The sequence below is a fragment of the Panicum hallii genome, chromosome 4 (genome assembly GCF_002211085.1).
Source record: "Panicum hallii strain FIL2 chromosome 4, PHallii_v3.1, whole genome shotgun sequence".
NCBI classification, from domain to species: Eukaryota; Viridiplantae; Streptophyta; class Magnoliopsida; order Poales; family Poaceae; genus Panicum; species Panicum hallii.
The window spans coordinates 2,442,531-2,460,208 of NC_038045.1; the positions used below are offsets into that span (position 1 = coordinate 2,442,531).

Consider the following 17,678-nt stretch of genomic DNA (forward strand, 5'->3'; position numbering starts at 1 on the left):
TTAAGTTATCATGCATTAATCAAGAGAATAATTATGGTTTTTCTATTTAGTTTGCTTGCAGATTTGCATTTATAATTAATTTGCATATAAGGAGGGGCATTTTAGACCTCTCATAAAAAAACTCACTTGGAAACTTAAAGGTAGCTATATTATGAGATAAAATTTGAATGCTAGAAACAGCTATATTTTGAGACGGAGGGAGTAGTTTGGTGCGGAAGAAGCAGACCTTTCTCTTCTGAAAAATAGTCCTCAGAGAGTCCGACGATGCTGCAACCCAGCCGTTTTCATTCGGAGATCTTTATTTGATCATATACGAAGAAACTAGTATTGTATTGCTTTTCATTCAGCCATATTTGTGTGGGTGGTGAACTGCTGAATGCAAGTTCAAATATTAAAGGCTAAAGCCCTGGAGAAGTTTTGGGCCGGCTGGTCGGTTAGAACTGGGTAGGGCCGGACGATACTTTCCCCATGAGGACTGGCCCAGAGCATTTGGTATTCCGGCCCGGTAGCCCAACTCGATCTCCATTTAGAGTAGCAGCAATTCTTTACCTACACTAGTCACAATCTTAGTTTCTCGCAAGCATAGTGCAAGGCCTTCTCAACCATCACTTTGGGGGTAACAGTTGCGAGTTGAGACTGCAAAACCTGCAGATAAGCACAGTACTGGCAAACAAAGTGTCCAGCGGCCTGTGGCGCGAGTCCCGGATCCCCTCCCGCAGCGGCCAGGCAGGGGTAGCGGCCCGGTAGCGGTAGGGGAGATGGTTCGAGTTGTGCTTCAGATTTGCATGTGCTGGTATTGCAGAGGTAGCAGATTGTTCGAGTTGTGATGGATGTATATAAACTTGGATGGATATGGAGCTCTCCTTTTATGTCTCAATTTGAATGAATGTATGCTTGAACTGAAATGCAAGTGTGAACCTTGTCTTTTTATTAGGATCCTACTAATTTACCTTGCCTCTGTATGCAATTGTCACCCAGGTGCGTGGCTGTGTGCCAATACTTCCCATAACTTCTTGACCACCGTTTTGGCGATTCAAAAGCACCAATCGAAACATGGCCTTCACTATTTCCTTGTTTGCAAAGATGGGGACCTTCTTCAAGAAGGGGATCGGAGACCATCAGAAGGTGCAAGTGTCCTCGGCTTACGCTAGCCATCAGTGGTTGTTAGATAACTAGTGTCTGATAACCAGAACGGGTGCTCTGGTAAGGTGTTTGTATGCTTTGGATTTGTGACTCAAGGCATGTTATGGAGTGGCGAGCTTTGTGCAGTGTTGTGCTGATACTCGCTGGCAGTTGGGGACGGCGAGCGCACAAAGCCAGAAACCAGGCCACCAGGCCAGAAATTCACAGCGGGGGTCAACGATGCTTCTGAAAAACTAAAGGACAGACTGTACTGATTAGGCAGCTGCCAAACATGTATTCTCGATATTCAGTGACAGAACTGTGTACAAAAGGTACGGCAGCTAAAAGAAAGAAATGCCAGAGCTGATTCTATAACCCACGAGGGGGTGCTTGATCCAATCTTTTAGCATTGCAGTTTGAAGCGCCCTAGGTGTTCAACCGTCACCATTTGCACGCCTGCCTTTGGATTTTGGAGTTCATGGTGCCCTTCCCCTTGTCCTTGTAGGCATTCCTAGAGGACGCGGGCCTTCTCCGCCCATGGGCAGCTGCGATTGCCTTTTTCCTTTGCTTGTTTAATTTTTTTGTGAGCTCCGCATCTTCCTCCTCCTCATCATGGTCCAACGAGCTATCATCATTATCTTCATCTTCCTGGGAAAGCATCTTGCCCTCTGACTCAAGCGCTTCCTTAGCATCCCCATTGCTACCTGAGGGAGAACTTTCCAATCTGTTCTCACCGCTACAACTTGTTCCATGCTGCACAGTGAAGAAATGTAAGAAAAACGCCATTAAAAGTTTGTTTATTCATTCTTATGGATAGATGATGAACCTCTTCAGAAAAAGTTCCAGGTACACCTGAATCCCTTGAGGTGAGAGTACAATCAGGCTCATCACTATGGTCCTGAGAAACAACATAAAAATACACTTCAATAACAGTTACTTCTATCTAGACTGGACTACGGGCACGGTTTATGCATATTAAAATTATCTCAGCCAGATATACCCGGTCTATCTTCAAGGAATCAATAGGCACAGCATCACCAACCTCATCATCATCATCTGAGCCGGAATCATGTCCTTCAGCATCTTCATCAATGTACTGTAAGCAAGTTTGCAAAAAAGAAGTATCAGAAAACTAAGCTGAAACACAATCTATAAATATATGCATGAATAACAAATTTGCCGAAACATCTGGCCTACCTTCTCCATCTCCACTTGCTCCTTCCTGGTAAACCCACTGGCAGCTAGTTCCTTGTCCAAGGAACCAGCAGCCTTTTTCACAGACAAAAAGGATGGCCTGCTATTCCCTTCACCATCACTTTCAGATCCATCTTGTTCTTCATTTTCCTCTGATGTAAGATTGAACCTAAAAGAAAGAATAGAAATCTAAATATAAAAAATTCAGTACTAAATTAGGATAAGTTGAAGCTTTCTTGCATATATTACAAACCTCTTGTTGAAAAACTTGTAGATACACTCAATGTCTCGGTCAAAAAACCTGCAAATGCAAAATCCATTTAAAAAAATACACGACACAATCACGTTTGTTATCTGAGTAAGATACATACATTTGCGCATTACGATGAGAAACAGATACCATCTGTGGGAAGTCAATAACCGTAATTTTTTCATCATCGTCAATCTGCATGACATAGGCATTGATGAAAATAATTATACACAAAGATAATAAAAATACCATATGTAGTAACATTGTATACTATATTACAGAGCTAAGTGCTGGCAAGCAGCACCTGACAATTATTCAAAAGGATGGTTCCAGCTCATGAGTTTGCAATTTTTTTTTGAAGAACTCTTGTTACAAAATATCTTATCCATGCAAGTTTATGAATTGTCAAGGATTTAAAACTTATAAATGGACACAAACTGGGAAAGGAAAGGGGAAAAAAGTACCATGATATTGAACTCATTAAAGTCGCAATGTATCAGCCCATGCTCTGCCAAACGAACGATAAGACCAAGAATTGTGTCAAAAACATCATCTGGATTTTGTAACTCTTTCACTTGAACCCTACATAACATAAAGCAGATTGTATCAGGCTCCGCACGAAGGAACGTACACTTAGACTAATATAAGAATCCACAGATGGTAAATCTATGCTTACAGAGGATATCCCTGAACAAGTGACATGATCACACAATGCCGATTGCAATCCACAGCAGTTGGAACAGGGAAACCATGGTCTCCTAAAGCCTGGAAATATAAGGAGTCAAGGATAACCAGACAAAAAGGTAAATCAAAAGAGAGCATAGCTCAGATTGAGTTAATAGAGTCATAATGAGGAAAAAAACCTTCATAAAGGCAAATTCCTTCAAGGCTGCAAGTCGTGAGAGGTACAGCCAATTAAAGCTCCTTCGATGCCTTAGATAATCACGCTTAGATTTCACAGCCCTAAAAGATGTCCTGCCCAACCTATGGAGCTTCATGGCAAGCACTGTACCATCCTCTGTGGCAACCTCAAATATATCTGTGTATCACAGAGATATTAGAAATAACTTCTTATGACCTTTGCCACATTACTAAAACAGAGAATAAACACTAAGAGTGTGACAAACCTGACTCCTTTCCAACACCGATCTGACGGCCAACCGAAGCAAAAACTCCTCGATTAACCAAAGTCTTGATGGCAAGGAAGTCATATCCAAGATAGGTGAGCCGATATCCATCATCTGTATGGAACGGAACCAATAAAACAACAAAACAAATTGTGCCAAAGTGCTACCAACCAAAAGTTGCTTAATCAGAACGAGCCACCCATATACTCACATTTAGTGGCATCATGGTGCACCAATTTGTTCTTCAAAAGATTCCTCAGCACTTTGTATGTGCCACCATGCCTATATTTACAAAACATAAAGAACATATTCCACTGAGGTAAATACAAATATATTCCACCCAGCAACCAATAGTTTCATTTGTTAAATGGCAGATCAACAATAAACATTAAGAGTAAACACTAGCAGCTTTGAAGATTCCATGTTAGACTAATTAGTTTTTCAGCACGTAAATGTTTATGTAAAGTACCAGTGCAACATATAACTTCATTTATGCTACTGAAAAGATAAGCATATAGGATGTCATTATAGTAAGAATATTATCCACCTAACTGAGCACCACAAACTGCAAGTTCCAAGCCATTCAAGAACTAAAAATCCTTGGTATACTGTGCAAGGTCAAATATCAGCAGTAATACCTCCTCCTCCAATTGGCATGCTAAAATTGCAATTACATCTCAAAGTAAACAATTGGAATATAACAGGAAACATACTTGTTAACATCTAAGACTAGCAAACAAAAGCATATACTCAAGTATAGCCACAAATTGCAGGATTTCGAACAAAAACGGCTTACTTCAGTCCAGCGATCCTGTCAACAAGCTCAGCTGGGACAATCTCGTGCTGTGATCAGTCCAAACGTCAGAAACGGACTCTCACAGGCATAATATGTAATGTAACGAGGTGAGAGATTGGGATGCAGGGTTTTGGGGATCTTACGTTGCGCATGCCCATCTCAACGGCGGTGAGGACGCGGAAGTCATCCTTGGTGAGGTAGCGCAGGGCGTTCACGTCAAGCTTCATGGTGTCCTCCTGCTGCCGAAGCTACAGGCAGGGGCGGACCCAGTATAGGAAGTAACTGTTGCAAAAAGATCGAATTTAGTGGGTAAAATCATGGTCAGATCCGAATACAAATACCACACGTTAGGGGTTTGGGTGTTTGATTTCGGGCAGCAGGATGGGAAGGGAGGGGAATAGGCCGGCATACCCCTGTCAGATGCCCGTCGCCGGCGAAGCGCCCGTCGCTCGACGAACAACGGGCAGCGCAACTCGCCCTGTCGTCGCTGCTAGGAAAGGAAGACCGAGGCCGAGAGAAAGAACAGAGAAGTCGTGGGAAGGGAGGGTGCTGCCGCACCAGCCGGACTCGAGCTGCAGCTGGGCAGGGGAGCGTGGAGGGCGGCGGGAGCTGGGGGAGCGAAGGGAGAGATGGGTCACGGTCCCGAAGGAGCGGGCCTTGTTGCCGTGTGGGCGTGTTGCCTGTCAAAGGAGAAGGCACTGCTGCTCCGCCGCCGGCTACCTGCCAGATGGTGGGGCCGTGAGCTGCTAGGGCCGCCCGGCTGAGAGGAGTTCGTGCCGACGGAGGCCCGCCCAGCGCATCGCCCGTCAGGCCGTCACCGTCAGACGGGTGGAGGCGCTGGCACGCCGTCACACCGGATCTTGCGGGGAGGAGAGGAGGGGAGGGGACACCGCCGCCGATGACGGAGACGAGAAGACTGGCGGCTAGGGTATGGATGGATGCGGCGCAGATTGTCTAACTTGCTGAAGGACCCCTCGGTGATGCCATCCATTGCCCATCCGACGCCTACCAGAGAGATCAGCTTTTTAATGCACGCCAATTAACTTTGTTGTAGTTATCAGCTCAAGTAAGTCACGATGGCATCAGGGAGAGGGAAAGTCAGCAAGTTAGACAATCTGCCATAAAAAAAAGCAAGTTAGACACATCTGCAACAGGATGAACGAGAAGGGTGTGAGAACTAGGTGATTGCGGTTCCTCTAAAAATAGCTCTAGCGAATGTCTTTTGGTGGAGCGGTTTCTCTAATGGAACTGAAGTTATTATGAAAAATATTTAGCAGAATAGCTTTACCCTATTTTTTATGGATAAATTGAAGAAGGAAATGCCCATAATGCCCTTATATTTTTTCTGTTTTATCTTTTCTTCTTATTTCTTTTCCTTCTTATTTTTCTTCTATCCTTTCTCTCTATTTTCTTTTCTTTCCATCTTCTCTTTCTTCCTTATCCTCTTCTTCCTTCGTGCTCCCGCTCCTACCTAGCGCTCACACCGCCAGCCTTCCCTACCTCATGCTCCCGCCGCCAGCTGCTGCCCTGCCTCACGCTCCCACCTCCGGCTGCAGCCCTGCCTCGCGCTCGCACCGCCGGCCTCCCTGCCTTGGCCTCCCGTGAAGCCGCCCGTTGCTCGTCCTCCCGCAGCCGGTCCCGCTCACAACTGCGCGGCCTCCTGCAGCCGCCTGCACCAGCCGCGGCGGCCATGACCTCCCACCGCCGCCTAGGAGGAGCAGCAGAGGTCGAGCGTCATGAGGAGGCGAAGTGCACGAAGAGGCCGCGGGGCTGCAGCCGGAGCCGGACGGAATCATGTTTTCTAGCTTCGGCTCGCCCAAACTACTCTAGTCACTATGTTTTACACGGGCTTCTGTAGCTGGAGCTCTTCCCCGTTCTACTATTTGGCAGGGCTCTTGAGATGCTGGTTTTTGAGCCGCTCAAGAAGCCCCACCAAAGGGGCTATTATATAGGTAGGTCGGCTTATTGGGTCTTAGATTGTATATGCTATGGGGCCTAATGAGTAGTTCGGTTATTCAGTTACCCGAGCCCAAGAACTGAAAAATCAAAATTAACTTGGTTATTTAGATATGGGAACCGAATTTAGGACCGAAAATTGGTTTCGGTCACTTCAGTTTCTGTCTCGGTTGTTTCAGTTCGATTTTTGGTCATTGGTTAATTATACCCACCCCTAGTTGTGGGGAGGAAGAAAACTGCAGCAGACGCGGTCGCACAGGCCGAACCAGTTCGACCGATTTCACGATTTCACGAAGAGGGTGAGGGGGAAAGGCTTCATAATCTAAAATAAATTAATATTTCAACGTAACAAATTTAACAACTTTAAAAATTTAGACTAACATTCGAAAATAACATAATCAATATTTTTCAAAATATATATCAATATTGGCTTATTCCCATCAATTTGACGTACCTACACTGTTTTGAGTCATCAATTTGGGTTATTGCTATCAATTTGGCGAAAGTGCCTGTAGTCCAGTGGTTACAGGAGTCTCAATAGTCTAGGGGTAGAATTTGCGTACGTGTATTCATAGAGGTGAGTGTACGTACGTTGTAAGTGTATAAGTTATATTGTGTAATTAAGAAAAAAAGAAAAAGAGTCACAATCTTAGTTTCTCACGAGCAGATTGCAAGGTCTTCTCGAACATCATTTTGGGTACAACAAAGCTGTCCGGTTACAGTTCAGACTGAAAAACCTGCAGATAAGCACACTACTGACAAACAAAGTGTCCACAGTTACGCGTTCACCATGCTAATTCATAAGGCTGCTGGGTGAGATACACTGTCCATTGCCGCGTTCCACTTGTTCTGGCTCTGTATCTATCTGAACATCTTTTCTGAGTCTCCTTCCCCTTCTAACGCTGGTTAAACATGAACGATGCTCTCAGGTTTTGCAACTACAGAGGAAATCTGAGGCAAGCATTCATGTGCACCAATTACTAAGCCAATTGTGCCCATTTTGATCGATCGGCAGATGATCATCAAAGGCCTCCAAGTTATCTGCAATGAAGACGTCCCAATTCGACTCCAAACTGAAGAAATTTCAGACGAGAGCTACCTTGAGGCCGGCGGCGGCGTCGGGCTAGCGCCTCAGGCAAGTGGCCGCATCAGCAAAGCAAAACAAACAGCTACGCTGTCTCCGGGACCATCGATGACGAGTCGCCGTTGCCGCCGCGGACCGGGGGCCGGGGCTCGAACGACGGCGCCGGGCCCGGTGAAGGCTGGCCAGGAAGATCGCACGGACGATTGGACGACTCATTCTACTCTTTTCAAGTTAGCCAGCCTCTCGCTGGCCCGACACGATGTCCAACATCAACGCCGGGAAGATGCCGCGGCAGGCTGGCGGAGTTCGCCGGCTGCAGCGCGGCTCCGCCGAGGGTCAGGTCGCCGGCGCGGGACATTTGCACAGTACCCTCTGATTTGGATCATGATCAATAATCACGATAAAAATAATTGTAAATAGCCCCTAATAATATATATAGACCTCTGATTTGGATTGCGACACGATCCGAATATTTACGTATAGCCCCTGTGCTTTACAATTTGCCCCCGACTCGGATTGTGATCTTTAATTTCGATTCGAATATTTACAAATACCCCCCTGTACTTTACAATTTGCCCCCCGATTCGGATTCGATCCAGCGCAATCCGGATTTTTTGCGCACAACCCCCCCTGGTTTGCGTCTGCCTTCCGCCGCCGTCGCCTCCTGCTGCGGCCGCAGGCGCGAAGCCCCATCCCGTCCACTCCCCTGAATCCCGCAGCAAGGAGTGGAGGAGCTGCGCATTTGAAGCTCAGGCGGGTCGGCGGCGGCGCGGCCACCCACCGATGCCGCCGGCTACCGGAGCTGTGCTGCTTCGACGGCGACGAGGGCGAGAGGGCCGGATGTGCTGATCGCGAGTGGATGAGAGCCGAGAAGGAAGCGAGGAGTCGGACGGCGAATAGCTCTTCAATGGCGGAGCTGCTTTGCGCGTCCAGATCGAAGAAGCGGCGGGCTGGTGAAGAGGGGGAGGAATCCGAAACGGCGGTGGCGGCGGCTCAAGAGGAGGACCGCATCTCGGCGCTGCCGGAGGATTGCGACTCGGCTGCGCATCCTTCCATCCGCACGGGGGCGCTCTCCAAGCGGTGGCGCGCCGCTGGCCCGCGCCGTCCTCCCTGGCTCCCTCAATCTCCACCTCCGCTCCGGCGATGCCCCGAAGCAGCTCCTCGGGTCACTCTAGCGCCGCGGCCTGCGCCGCCTGGACCGCTTCACTCTCACCATGAACATGAACAGGCGCCCGCCCACAATGGCGCGTCCTCGACGGCAAGGACCCCCAGCGCTTCCTCGACTACGCCGCACCACATCGATGCCGCAAATCGTGTCGTGAGCATGTTCTCCACGTTCACCTTCCCGCCGGGCTGTTCGCACCTCGCGCGCCTCGTCCTCCGTCACATCACTCGTGTTTCCTTCGGGTGCTGCCGGTGTCCCCTGCTGGAGAGGCTCTTTGTGCAGGTCAATGTCAAATTATCGCATCCAGTTCATTGTGAACTAGGAGAATGCATTCGGTTAACACTCTTTCTACTGTTTCTGAATGAAAAGTTGCAAATTACTTCTGCCTGCAGCTCCCATCAAGCAGCCATGATACCTTCGTGGACAATTCCTTGGAGGTGGCAGAGGAAGATGAGCCAGATGCAGTGCTATTTGAGGTAGATGACCCCAGATGAAGAGCTATATGTGGACGACGACCCAGGTAAAGAGGATAATGAACCAGATGAAGAGCTATCTGACGGATATGACGCTGAGGAAGAACTATTATTAGAAGAACTTTCAGAGGTATACGGGCTTAAGGAAAGGCTAGACTATGAAGATGTTTATGAGGAAGATCGTCCTGAAGAAAATGTGCTAGAAGATGAGCAATTTAAGGAAGATGTGCCAGGGGATGAGCAATCTGAGGAAGATGTGCCAGAGGATAAGCAATCTGAGGAACATGTGCCATCATATGGCTTAAACAACCTTATGTTTGCAAAGTTGATGAAGTTCAAGGGCCATTACTTTGAGATGCGACTAGTAAGCTTTCTGTTGAGGAGGGCCACTGGTCTTCAGAAACTGCTAGTGGTACTTCCTCTCTGTGTGTGTGGTTTTGGGGGATTACATGAAGGCACTTGGAGGAGAACCATTGGATATATCCCGTTTTCTAGAGACAATACTATATTTCGAAAAAAGCTTCACCAGATGCTCAGATAGTTCTGAGTGACTGTGATTCTGCTGCATTTCAGCCAGTGCATTCTGATGTGTTTTAGTTTGCCATCAGTTGAAGTGTACAAGATGAGATAAGTAAGAACTTGTTCAATGTGATATAAATCATATATCGTGTTGTATGGTGACACTTTGCGTATTCCCTTATAAATAGCACTGAAAGTATGATTTGTCAATGTAACATGATCATTTTTGCTATTTATGAATTGTGGAACATGAAAGCCAAATATTTGGTTGGTACTGTCCATAGGCCGTATTGCCAAAAGGACCAGGGAGTTGTATCCCCTAGACATTTTGTTCTAGAAGAAAAGTTGGCTATCTGGATCTGTTTTTAGTTCTGAGTGTATGTTCTTACTATCCCTGCTGATCAGAATTCAGTGCGACAGCTGGACAAGAAATCTTGTAAAATTTCTTCTAGGGGGTTCACTTGGAAATTGAATGCATGATTTTTTTCTTTTTTGACTCCTGCGGCCTACAGGAATTTGAATGTCTACTGTAAATATTCGTGCAAGCCATTTGGAGAAAGAAAATGTCAAGTAAGTTAACTCAAGCCAACCTTTGTGTAGCAATTCTTTTTACTAGGTTGGCAGCAACAGTTGCAATGTTATAAAGACTTGTCAATTGTCTTTACCTGCTATGCTTCTTGCTGATTTAAGGAGTTCACTCCTTTTGGCTATGAGAATTATACTCTTGCACCTAACCTAAATAAAAGAGAAAAAAAACTCAAGTGATTTACAGATCATGCATCATGCAGTTTAACGGGCATGAAGCTTGGAACTGTACTCCTTTGTATCTGCTTGTATGGCAATATGCTCTGCAGTTGACAATGTTGGTCCATCTGTATATATATACTCCAATGTGAATTCAGCTTAGTTCTGGTCATTCCTGAGTGCTTGATACATGCCAACTTGCTAAGGCTGTTTGTGGCTTAAGACTTTAAGCAGTTGACGCACCACGGTGATGAGGACATGGTGATGTGTTATTTTTTCTTGAACACGCAGGAGAGCTACGCGTCATTGTATTAATAGGAAGAAAGTGGTCCGAGTACATGCCAACTCCATGGTCTGAGTTAGTTTATGTTACATACGCACTAGGCAACCTAGCTGAGACAAGAATCCTTAGTCTAACAGCAACCCCAGGGTGACGTGTCTTGTGAAGTGGATTGATTAACGACTTGGTGCTCTGGTCATCAGGTCATGTAAAGAAATGCAGGAAGGGCCAGGAGCCCATGACTCACCGGGGGAGAGAAGTTGATGCGGATCAGCTGGTGTATTATATTAGTGATGGCATGTGACGTGTCAGCGCGTTTGATCTTACGCGGCTCCGCAAGTTCAGACGTGTACCGGATCCGAAAATTCTGCATTATTTATTTACCATTTTACCCACATTGACATTTTCAACTATTTTCTTGGGACAAGTGAGAGGCCCAGAACAGGCTGCAGGAACCAGCAACACATCTAGAACAATACCCAAAGCCAACCAATGAGCAGCGACTCAGGCAGGAAGGACAGAAGAGGGTAGGCTTTGCCTTTTCCATCACTCTCCTCGCTTTCTCCTGTCCCAGCTGATCACTTGGGATTGGGGTTCAGAATTCAGAACTCGGGTGAGGCCTGAGGCGAGCAAGATGGGGTTCTCCTTCTTCACCTCTCGAGCCGCTGCTCGGTTCTTGGACGGGATCGGGCGCCCCGGCGTCTCCACCGCAGCACTGCTCCTTACAGCAGCCAGGTGCGGGTGCCTCCTCCGTCGTTTTCCACTAGAAATCTGCTTGATTTTTTGCTCCTTTTTTAAGTTTTGTCGCATGATTTACTGTTCCTTTTTCTGTTGTCCCCTTCTTTTGGTTTAGTCAATCGTGAAGGCTTTGGGATCATGTTCTTTGTCTTTTGGGGCATCATCTACTGAACTTTTAGGAACAGACCCTTTCTGCATCCACGCGTTTGGTTTGGTCCCAAGATTTCACTTTGATTATCCTAAACCTAGCTTTGTATTTGGGCTGCATTTGCAACCTAAAAGATTTGCTATGGCTTTGCAGTGGCGGAGGCCTTGTGGCGTATGCTGATTCCGCTGCAGAAAGTGCTCTGGAGCCATCCCAGGATGTCCCCAAGAAGAAGGTGCTGGTTCTCGGGACTGGCTGGGCTGGGACGTCGTTTCTCAAGAATCTCGACTGCTCCCGGTATGAAGTGAAGGTCATATCGCCCCGTAACTACTTCGCGTTTACACCTCTGCTTCCAAGTGTCACATGTGGGACTGTCGAGCCACGCAGCATTATTGAACCCATAAGGCGGATGTTTGAGAAGGTACTTTTTTCTAATTGATTATGTGCCCCCTGTATGCTGAAAGCAATGGCGTGATGTTTCTTTGTTCTGCTACACATAAACCATTTCGGGTATGCCCTTCTTATTTATATATCTTGGCTTATGTCGAATAGCTGTGGATCTGTGATAATCCCTCCATCCCAAAAAAGGTGGCTAGCATTGACATCGAAATGACAAAAACGCCATATCTTGTTTACTGGAGGAAATGCATACCTTGATACTTTGGGTGCCTCACTGATGTTCATTCACTTTCTCTGCTAGTTCAGAGGTGGTATTTTGACGAAGTGACACACTGACTGTTCTCTTGTTCTTGTTCTTCTCTTGTAGAAAAGTAAGGATGTTACATTTTGTGAAGCTGAGTGTTTCAAGATTGATGCAAGTAAAAAAACTGTACACTGCCGTTCAGCTGTTGGAACTAATCTTGATGGGAATGGCGATTTTATGCTTGATTATGATTACTTAGTTGTTGCTCTTGGAGCTAATGTAAATACATTTAACACTCCTGGAGTATTGGAGCACTGCCACTTCTTGAAGGTAAAATTCTCTACAATATCCAATACTCTTGCATATTCTGTTATGATTCATATATCAACTCTAAGCTGTAATTATTCTAGTTGATCTTTCTATAACGTTGTTATGAGACTTTTGATTTAGAAAAGGCAAAATAGTCGTTTTAGTCCCTCAACTTTGAGCCGAGGGTCAAGTTCATCCTTCAACTTTTAGATTGGCCAATATAATCCCTCAACTTTCGTTTTTGGGTCAAACTCATCCTTATGCTGATATTAATATATTATACTCCATAATAATATGAGATTTATGCAAAAAATCTTCTTTGACCTTAGCTCATTCCCTTCTAAATTTATTTAAGAGCTGAATATCACAAGTGTTTAATTCGGAACATAAAATTTTATTTATCCATGCATCATATTGTATTGTGGATGCATGGAGAGTAAAGTTAGAGCTACTTTTTGCATAACTACGTACCACCATATAAAATATTGCGGAAAGTTGAGCGAACATGACACAAACAGTTGGAATTGAGGAGGGAAAAAAGAAACCAAGGGTAAAAAGGACTTTTTGCATTTATCTCATGTTATTATGGAGTATAATATAAACACATGGACGAGTTTGACCTCAAAACAAAAGTTAAGGGACCATATTGGCCAATTTGGAAATTGAGGGACGAACTTGACCTTCAGCTCAAAGTTGAGGGACCAAAATGCCTATTTTTCTTTGAGAAAACAATCATGTAACCTTGTGTGAAATGACATTTTTGTGCCTAACAGGACAATGTTACTGCAAATGTTAGATCTTGCTTTGACTTATATATTTCATCGCATGAAAGAATCTGTCAAGTTGTAATCATGCAATAGATCCAAAGCTTTTAAATGGAACTATTTGGCATGATGTAGTGTACACACATTGGAACATATATATGATTCTCCAGCTTCATGTAGCTGTACTGTTAGGTACTTATGTTAAGGTAAGGTGACCCAGGTATTCTTTTTCACATATTAACATTCCTGTGGCGCACCTGCTCAATGTCATTGCATCCTCTGAATGTCCCTGCTATGCAACCCTGCTCTTAGTGCAGTCTATGTTTTCAGTATCTTTATGCCCATTTTTTGAAGATTTACATTCATGGATCTACTAAGTACTAACTATGTCATCTATTATGAAATATTTTCTACCTTCTCAGTCATGATATCGCTTGACATTGTGAAAGGCAGGAAGTAGAGGATGCTCAGAAGATACGGAGGAGTGTGATAGACTGCTTTGAAAAAGCGTCGCTTCCAAATATTAGTGAAGAGGAGAAAAGAAAAGCTCTACATTTTGTAGTTATCGGTGGTGGGCCTACTGGGGTTGAATTTGCAGCGGAGTTGCATGATTTTCTTGTTGAAGATCTGGTGAAGCTATACCCTGCCATTCAAGAATTGGTGAAGATAACAATTATTCAATCGGGAGAACATATATTGAATATGTAAGATTCTATGGGCTTATTATATAGTCTTGTTGCAGTAATTGCCATCTTTTTCTCGCATGTTGCTGTAATGGTCCTGTGTGCTTTGGATAAGAAAACCTCCAAGATGGCTAGTGTGTTACAGTTGCAGTTGGATATTTTTTTTACAAGAGCTATCATTTAGAATTGGATGAAAACAAGAACACTAGCTGATTCAAAATCCATTTCTGATGTAACCTCAGCAGGATATTTTTTGTTTTTCTTTGTCCCCTTCATGTTTACCATGAGCTGAATCTCTATTTCTGCTATATAGGTTTGACGAAAGAATTGCTGCATTTGCTGAAGAAAAGTTCCAGAGGGATGGCATCGAAGTGGCTACAGGCTTCAGAGTGGTAAGGGTCTCTGATGATTTGATTTCAATGAAGAGCAAATCAGTTGGTGAGGATGTATCAGTGCCATATGGGATGGCTGTTTGGTCTGCTGGTATTGGTACTCGTCCTGTCATCATGGATTTCATGCAACAAATCGGGCAGGTTTGAATCTCATTTTAAGCCTTTATTACCAGCTTACCCATTTATGTCCTGCTCCAAAATAGTATAGCTCCAAAGTTTTGTGAATGTATCTCTCTCCTTGAACAGACTAATCGGCGTGCCTTGGCTACTAATGAATGGTTAAGAGTTCGTGAGTGTGAAGGTGTCTATGCAATTGGTGACTGTGCAACAGTTAGTCAAAGAAAAATAATGGTATGTGTAGAGCCTTTAATCCTGTATTTACAGATAAAGCCTGCTGTTCTCACTTTCCAACTCGATAGCTCATAAAAGTCATACCAGTCACATTACTGCACTAGGAAGGCTGTACTCTGTAAATCATGAATGTACATATCAATAGGTTCACTGCTAGATAACTTCGATGTTTGGGATCTACCATTCTGTAGCTCATATGTTATTTGATTATTTCAACAGCAAATCCCTCTGACTGTCTGTACTCTGTAAACTCATTTGCTCTCTATAAAAGCTGAGATGTTCTCCTTTCAAAAAAAAAACAGCAAATTGCTCTGACCTATCTGTTTCTATGCTTCTAGGATGATATTTCAATGGTATTCAAAATGGCAGATAAGGACAATTCTGGCACTTTAACACTAAAAGAAATCAATGACGTTTTGGAAGATATTTGTATAAGATATCCACAAGTAGAGCTCTATATGAAAAGTATGCACATGCTCGATATTGCGGATTTGATAAAAGGTGCAATAGGTGATTCTCACAAGGAATCGATGGTGGTTGATATAGAGGAGTTCAAAAAAGCTCTGAGCCATGTCGATTCCCAAGTGAAAAGTGCTCCAGCAACAGCTCAGGTTCTGTCTATTGCACTGTGCAAGTCATCTATTTATGTTATATAATACAGACAATTTCATGGTTTGTGAACAGCCAATTCTTCAATATTTTCCAGGTCGCTGCACAACAAGGATCCTATCTTGCTGAATGTTTTAACAAAATGGAAAAATGCAAAGAGCATCCGGAAGGCCCATTACGCATGACAGGGGAGTCGGGACGTCACTTTTTCCGTCCATTCAGGTATTTAGCTTTCTGTTCACACCCAAAAGTCATAACCGGATAGTTGCATGATATGTCATATTTAATTAACAAAGATCTATTTTAATCATGAAAGCTGGTCAGTTCAGAACTTGTTCGTACACTGACTATCCCATGAAAATGGTTGCTAACCAAATATAACCTTCAAAAATAGTTTTCGACGTATAATCTTATACTGATATTGTTAGCTCTCATCTTATTTCTGAATTCTTTGCTTGCTCATCTTTTGGATGCCTTTTCTTTTAAGGTACAAGCATTTGGGTCAATTCGCACCCTTGGGTGGAGAACAAGCTGCTGCAGAGCTCCCAGGCGATTGGGTTTCCATGGGCCACAGCACTCAGTGGCTCTGGTACTCTGTGTATGCCAGGTAAGAACTCGCTCTCGAGTGTGCTCTCATCATCCACAATCCATCTGACTGAACAAAGCACGACCCCTCATTGTGCTTGCTTGTTGCTGTTCTCTGGTTCAGCCACCGCCTTATCCTTTCCATCATGAATCTGGCCTTGCTCCTCACAAGTCATTTTTGTGCCAACTCTTTGTCCTAACTCACTATCATTGTTCTCTTTCCTAATACCCAGCAAGCAAGTGAGCTGGCGCACAAGGATGCTGGTGGTTTCCGACTGGACTCGCAGGTTCATATTTGGGAGGGATTCAAGCCGAATTTAGCGCCGCACGAACCGAGTGCACCGGCCTCCTTCTGTACAGGGAATTCTGCTGAATAATGATTGATGATCTGCTGGAGCTTGAGCAAGCAAAGCTGTTTCTTGCCCCTCTCTAGGTCCTTCCTGCCAACCAAACTGCTGCTCTTATCTGTATGATGCACGGTGTTCCTTTGCTCCTGCCATCTGGCTCTCAGCATGTGAAGCAGATCTGGAACAATGAGGTCGCTTTTTAGCCGTCACTGTAGCCACGTTTGGAACATGGAATCTGATTACTGATGCAGGAAATTGAGCTGTTCCATATGAAATTGTCGCGAGACAGTTTGTAGAGAATTTTTTTTTCTGAAAGAATTAGTTTGTGGAGAAATTTACTTACCTGTCGTGCAAGGTCATTGTGCTATGAATTGTTGCTGCACGTCTCATGTTGTGGACTAGGGTAAGAGCTCAGCAATGTGACCATCCCCAGATCATCTTCGGTTTTCACCTCCATTAACAGGCTAATACTGCCAGCAATAACGGCATGTCTGCCTCAAGGGTGTCCATGGGATGCAGTACACCTACGCCACATGGTGTGGCCATGTTCTCCAGCCTCTACGCATGGTGATGCGTATGCGTGGTCCTCTGTCTCGCCGGCCAGTGGAATGGCGAGTGGTCCATTTTGCTGCTTACGCCGGCCTCTTCTGCTGCAGCTGGCCCTTGGCAATCACGTGCTGTACGCCCTCTTTATTCGGCCGTTAGTTATTACCGGTTGTAAGCTTACAATAACCACCTGTCGGATTTACCTGAGCTGAGAGCAGCTCGCAGATCATGCACAATTCAACAACTGCACAGGTTCCTCTCCCTCTGGTTCCATTTACCATAACAACACTGAGCAGTGTAGTTCCTGAGTCAACTAGGAAACTTTACAGGAAGAAACCGTTCAAGCTTCTTAGATCTCTTTTATTTTTATTTTTGTAAAAGAAAACTGCGAACAAGATCCACGAGACCCTCTTTGTGCTATTATTTGTTTCTCATGAATTCTTTTGCATTGAAACATGACATGATTGTCGTCTTCTTTTTTTCTTTTACTGAATCCGGCGAGTACTGGACAAAGCAACGGTACTATAGCACGGTAAGCGTACATCGCCGAGGGAGAAAATACAGGAGGCATTTTGCAAGTCAGATCCATGGTCACTTCATCCTGTGATGTTACTTTGGCATCTTGGTAAGTACTCACAAGGTACCATCGTCCTCTAAGAAGGTTGTCTTCTACTACTGCCTTTTATGACAAAAGTTATGGTACAGATGTGCATCTACATCAACCACATCAATGCATGTCTGCTGCCTTTTTCATCACATGAGGGAGAAAAATCATTAAAATCAAGAACATGTAGGGCTCATCCTCTAATCCTTTCTCACAAATAAAATCTCTCAAAGTCATCTCCAAGCTTGAAGC

At 44.7% G+C, this 17,678-nt stretch overlaps 3 protein-coding genes across 5 annotated transcripts; 2 read left to right on the forward strand and 1 right to left on the reverse strand.

The window, feature by feature from the left end:
- Nucleotides 1-1,363: 1,363 nt before the first annotated feature.
- Nucleotides 1,364-5,440, reverse strand: LOC112890116 (serine/threonine-protein kinase rio2-like). Of its 2 annotated transcripts, none has more exons than XM_025956975.1 (14): nucleotides 4,901-5,440; nucleotides 4,633-4,771; nucleotides 4,490-4,536; nucleotides 3,905-3,975; nucleotides 3,694-3,807; nucleotides 3,430-3,605; nucleotides 3,243-3,331; nucleotides 3,031-3,148; nucleotides 2,688-2,761; nucleotides 2,570-2,617; nucleotides 2,320-2,485; nucleotides 2,165-2,218; nucleotides 1,949-2,020; nucleotides 1,364-1,875 (listed from the first exon to the last, which is right to left on the reverse strand). In XM_025956975.1, the coding sequence occupies exons 2-14, from the start codon at nucleotides 4,714-4,716 to the stop codon at nucleotides 1,564-1,566; spliced, it is 1,425 nt and encodes a 474-aa protein (XP_025812760.1). In that variant the 5' UTR covers nucleotides 4,717-4,771; nucleotides 4,901-5,440; the 3' UTR covers nucleotides 1,364-1,563. The 2 variants fall into 2 exon arrangements, with proteins under 2 accessions (XP_025812760.1, XP_025812759.1); XM_025956974.1 differs by having other exon boundaries at nucleotides 2,123-2,218; nucleotides 4,901-5,438.
- Nucleotides 5,441-8,029: 2,589 nt separating this feature from the next.
- On the forward strand, nucleotides 8,030-10,137 carry LOC112889577. The gene is made up of 2 exons (XM_025956293.1): nucleotides 8,030-8,976; nucleotides 9,087-10,137. Exons 1-2 carry the CDS (start codon nucleotides 8,389-8,391, stop codon nucleotides 9,186-9,188), a joined length of 690 nt encoding a protein of 229 aa, XP_025812078.1. The 5' UTR covers nucleotides 8,030-8,388; the 3' UTR covers nucleotides 9,189-10,137.
- Nucleotides 10,138-11,125: 988 nt separating this feature from the next.
- Nucleotides 11,126-16,618, forward strand: LOC112889922 (external alternative NAD(P)H-ubiquinone oxidoreductase B1, mitochondrial). Of its 2 annotated transcripts, XM_025956727.1 has the most exons (11): nucleotides 11,126-11,237; nucleotides 11,310-11,445; nucleotides 11,750-12,014; nucleotides 12,360-12,566; nucleotides 13,763-14,013; nucleotides 14,306-14,525; nucleotides 14,631-14,735; nucleotides 15,074-15,346; nucleotides 15,442-15,566; nucleotides 15,832-15,951; nucleotides 16,163-16,618. In XM_025956727.1, exons 2-11 carry the CDS (start codon nucleotides 11,345-11,347, stop codon nucleotides 16,248-16,250), a joined length of 1,755 nt encoding a protein of 584 aa, XP_025812512.1. In that variant the 5' UTR covers nucleotides 11,126-11,237; nucleotides 11,310-11,344; the 3' UTR covers nucleotides 16,251-16,618. The 2 variants fall into 2 exon arrangements, with proteins under 2 accessions (XP_025812512.1, XP_025812511.1); XM_025956726.1 differs by having other exon boundaries at nucleotides 11,190-11,445.
- The last annotated feature ends 1,060 nt before the right edge of the window (nucleotides 16,619-17,678 follow it).

Coding starts and splice junctions, on each gene's coding strand:
- LOC112890116 (XM_025956974.1), bottom strand. CDS start 4,716: ATGAAGCTTGACGTGAACGCCCTGCGCTACCTCACCAAGGATGACTTC. Junction 3,976..4,489: donor GACAGGATCGCTGGACTGAA/GTAAGCCGTTTT, acceptor TTGTAAATATAG/GCATGGTGGCACATACAAAG. Junction 1,876..1,948: donor CTGGAACTTTTTCTGAAGAG/GTTCATCATCTA, acceptor TTCACTGTGCAG/CATGGAACAAGTTGTAGCGG.
- LOC112889577 (XM_025956293.1), top strand. CDS start 8,389: ATGAGAGCCGAGAAGGAAGCGAGGAGTCGGACGGCGAATAGCTCTTCA. Junction 8,977..9,086: donor TGGAGAGGCTCTTTGTGCAG/GTCAATGTCAAA, acceptor TTCTGCCTGCAG/CTCCCATCAAGCAGCCATGA.
- LOC112889922 (XM_025956727.1), top strand. CDS start 11,345: ATGGGGTTCTCCTTCTTCACCTCTCGAGCCGCTGCTCGGTTCTTGGAC. Junction 11,446..11,749: donor CTGCTCCTTACAGCAGCCAG/GTGCGGGTGCCT, acceptor ATGGCTTTGCAG/TGGCGGAGGCCTTGTGGCGT. Junction 14,526..14,630: donor TCATGCAACAAATCGGGCAG/GTTTGAATCTCA, acceptor CTCCTTGAACAG/ACTAATCGGCGTGCCTTGGC.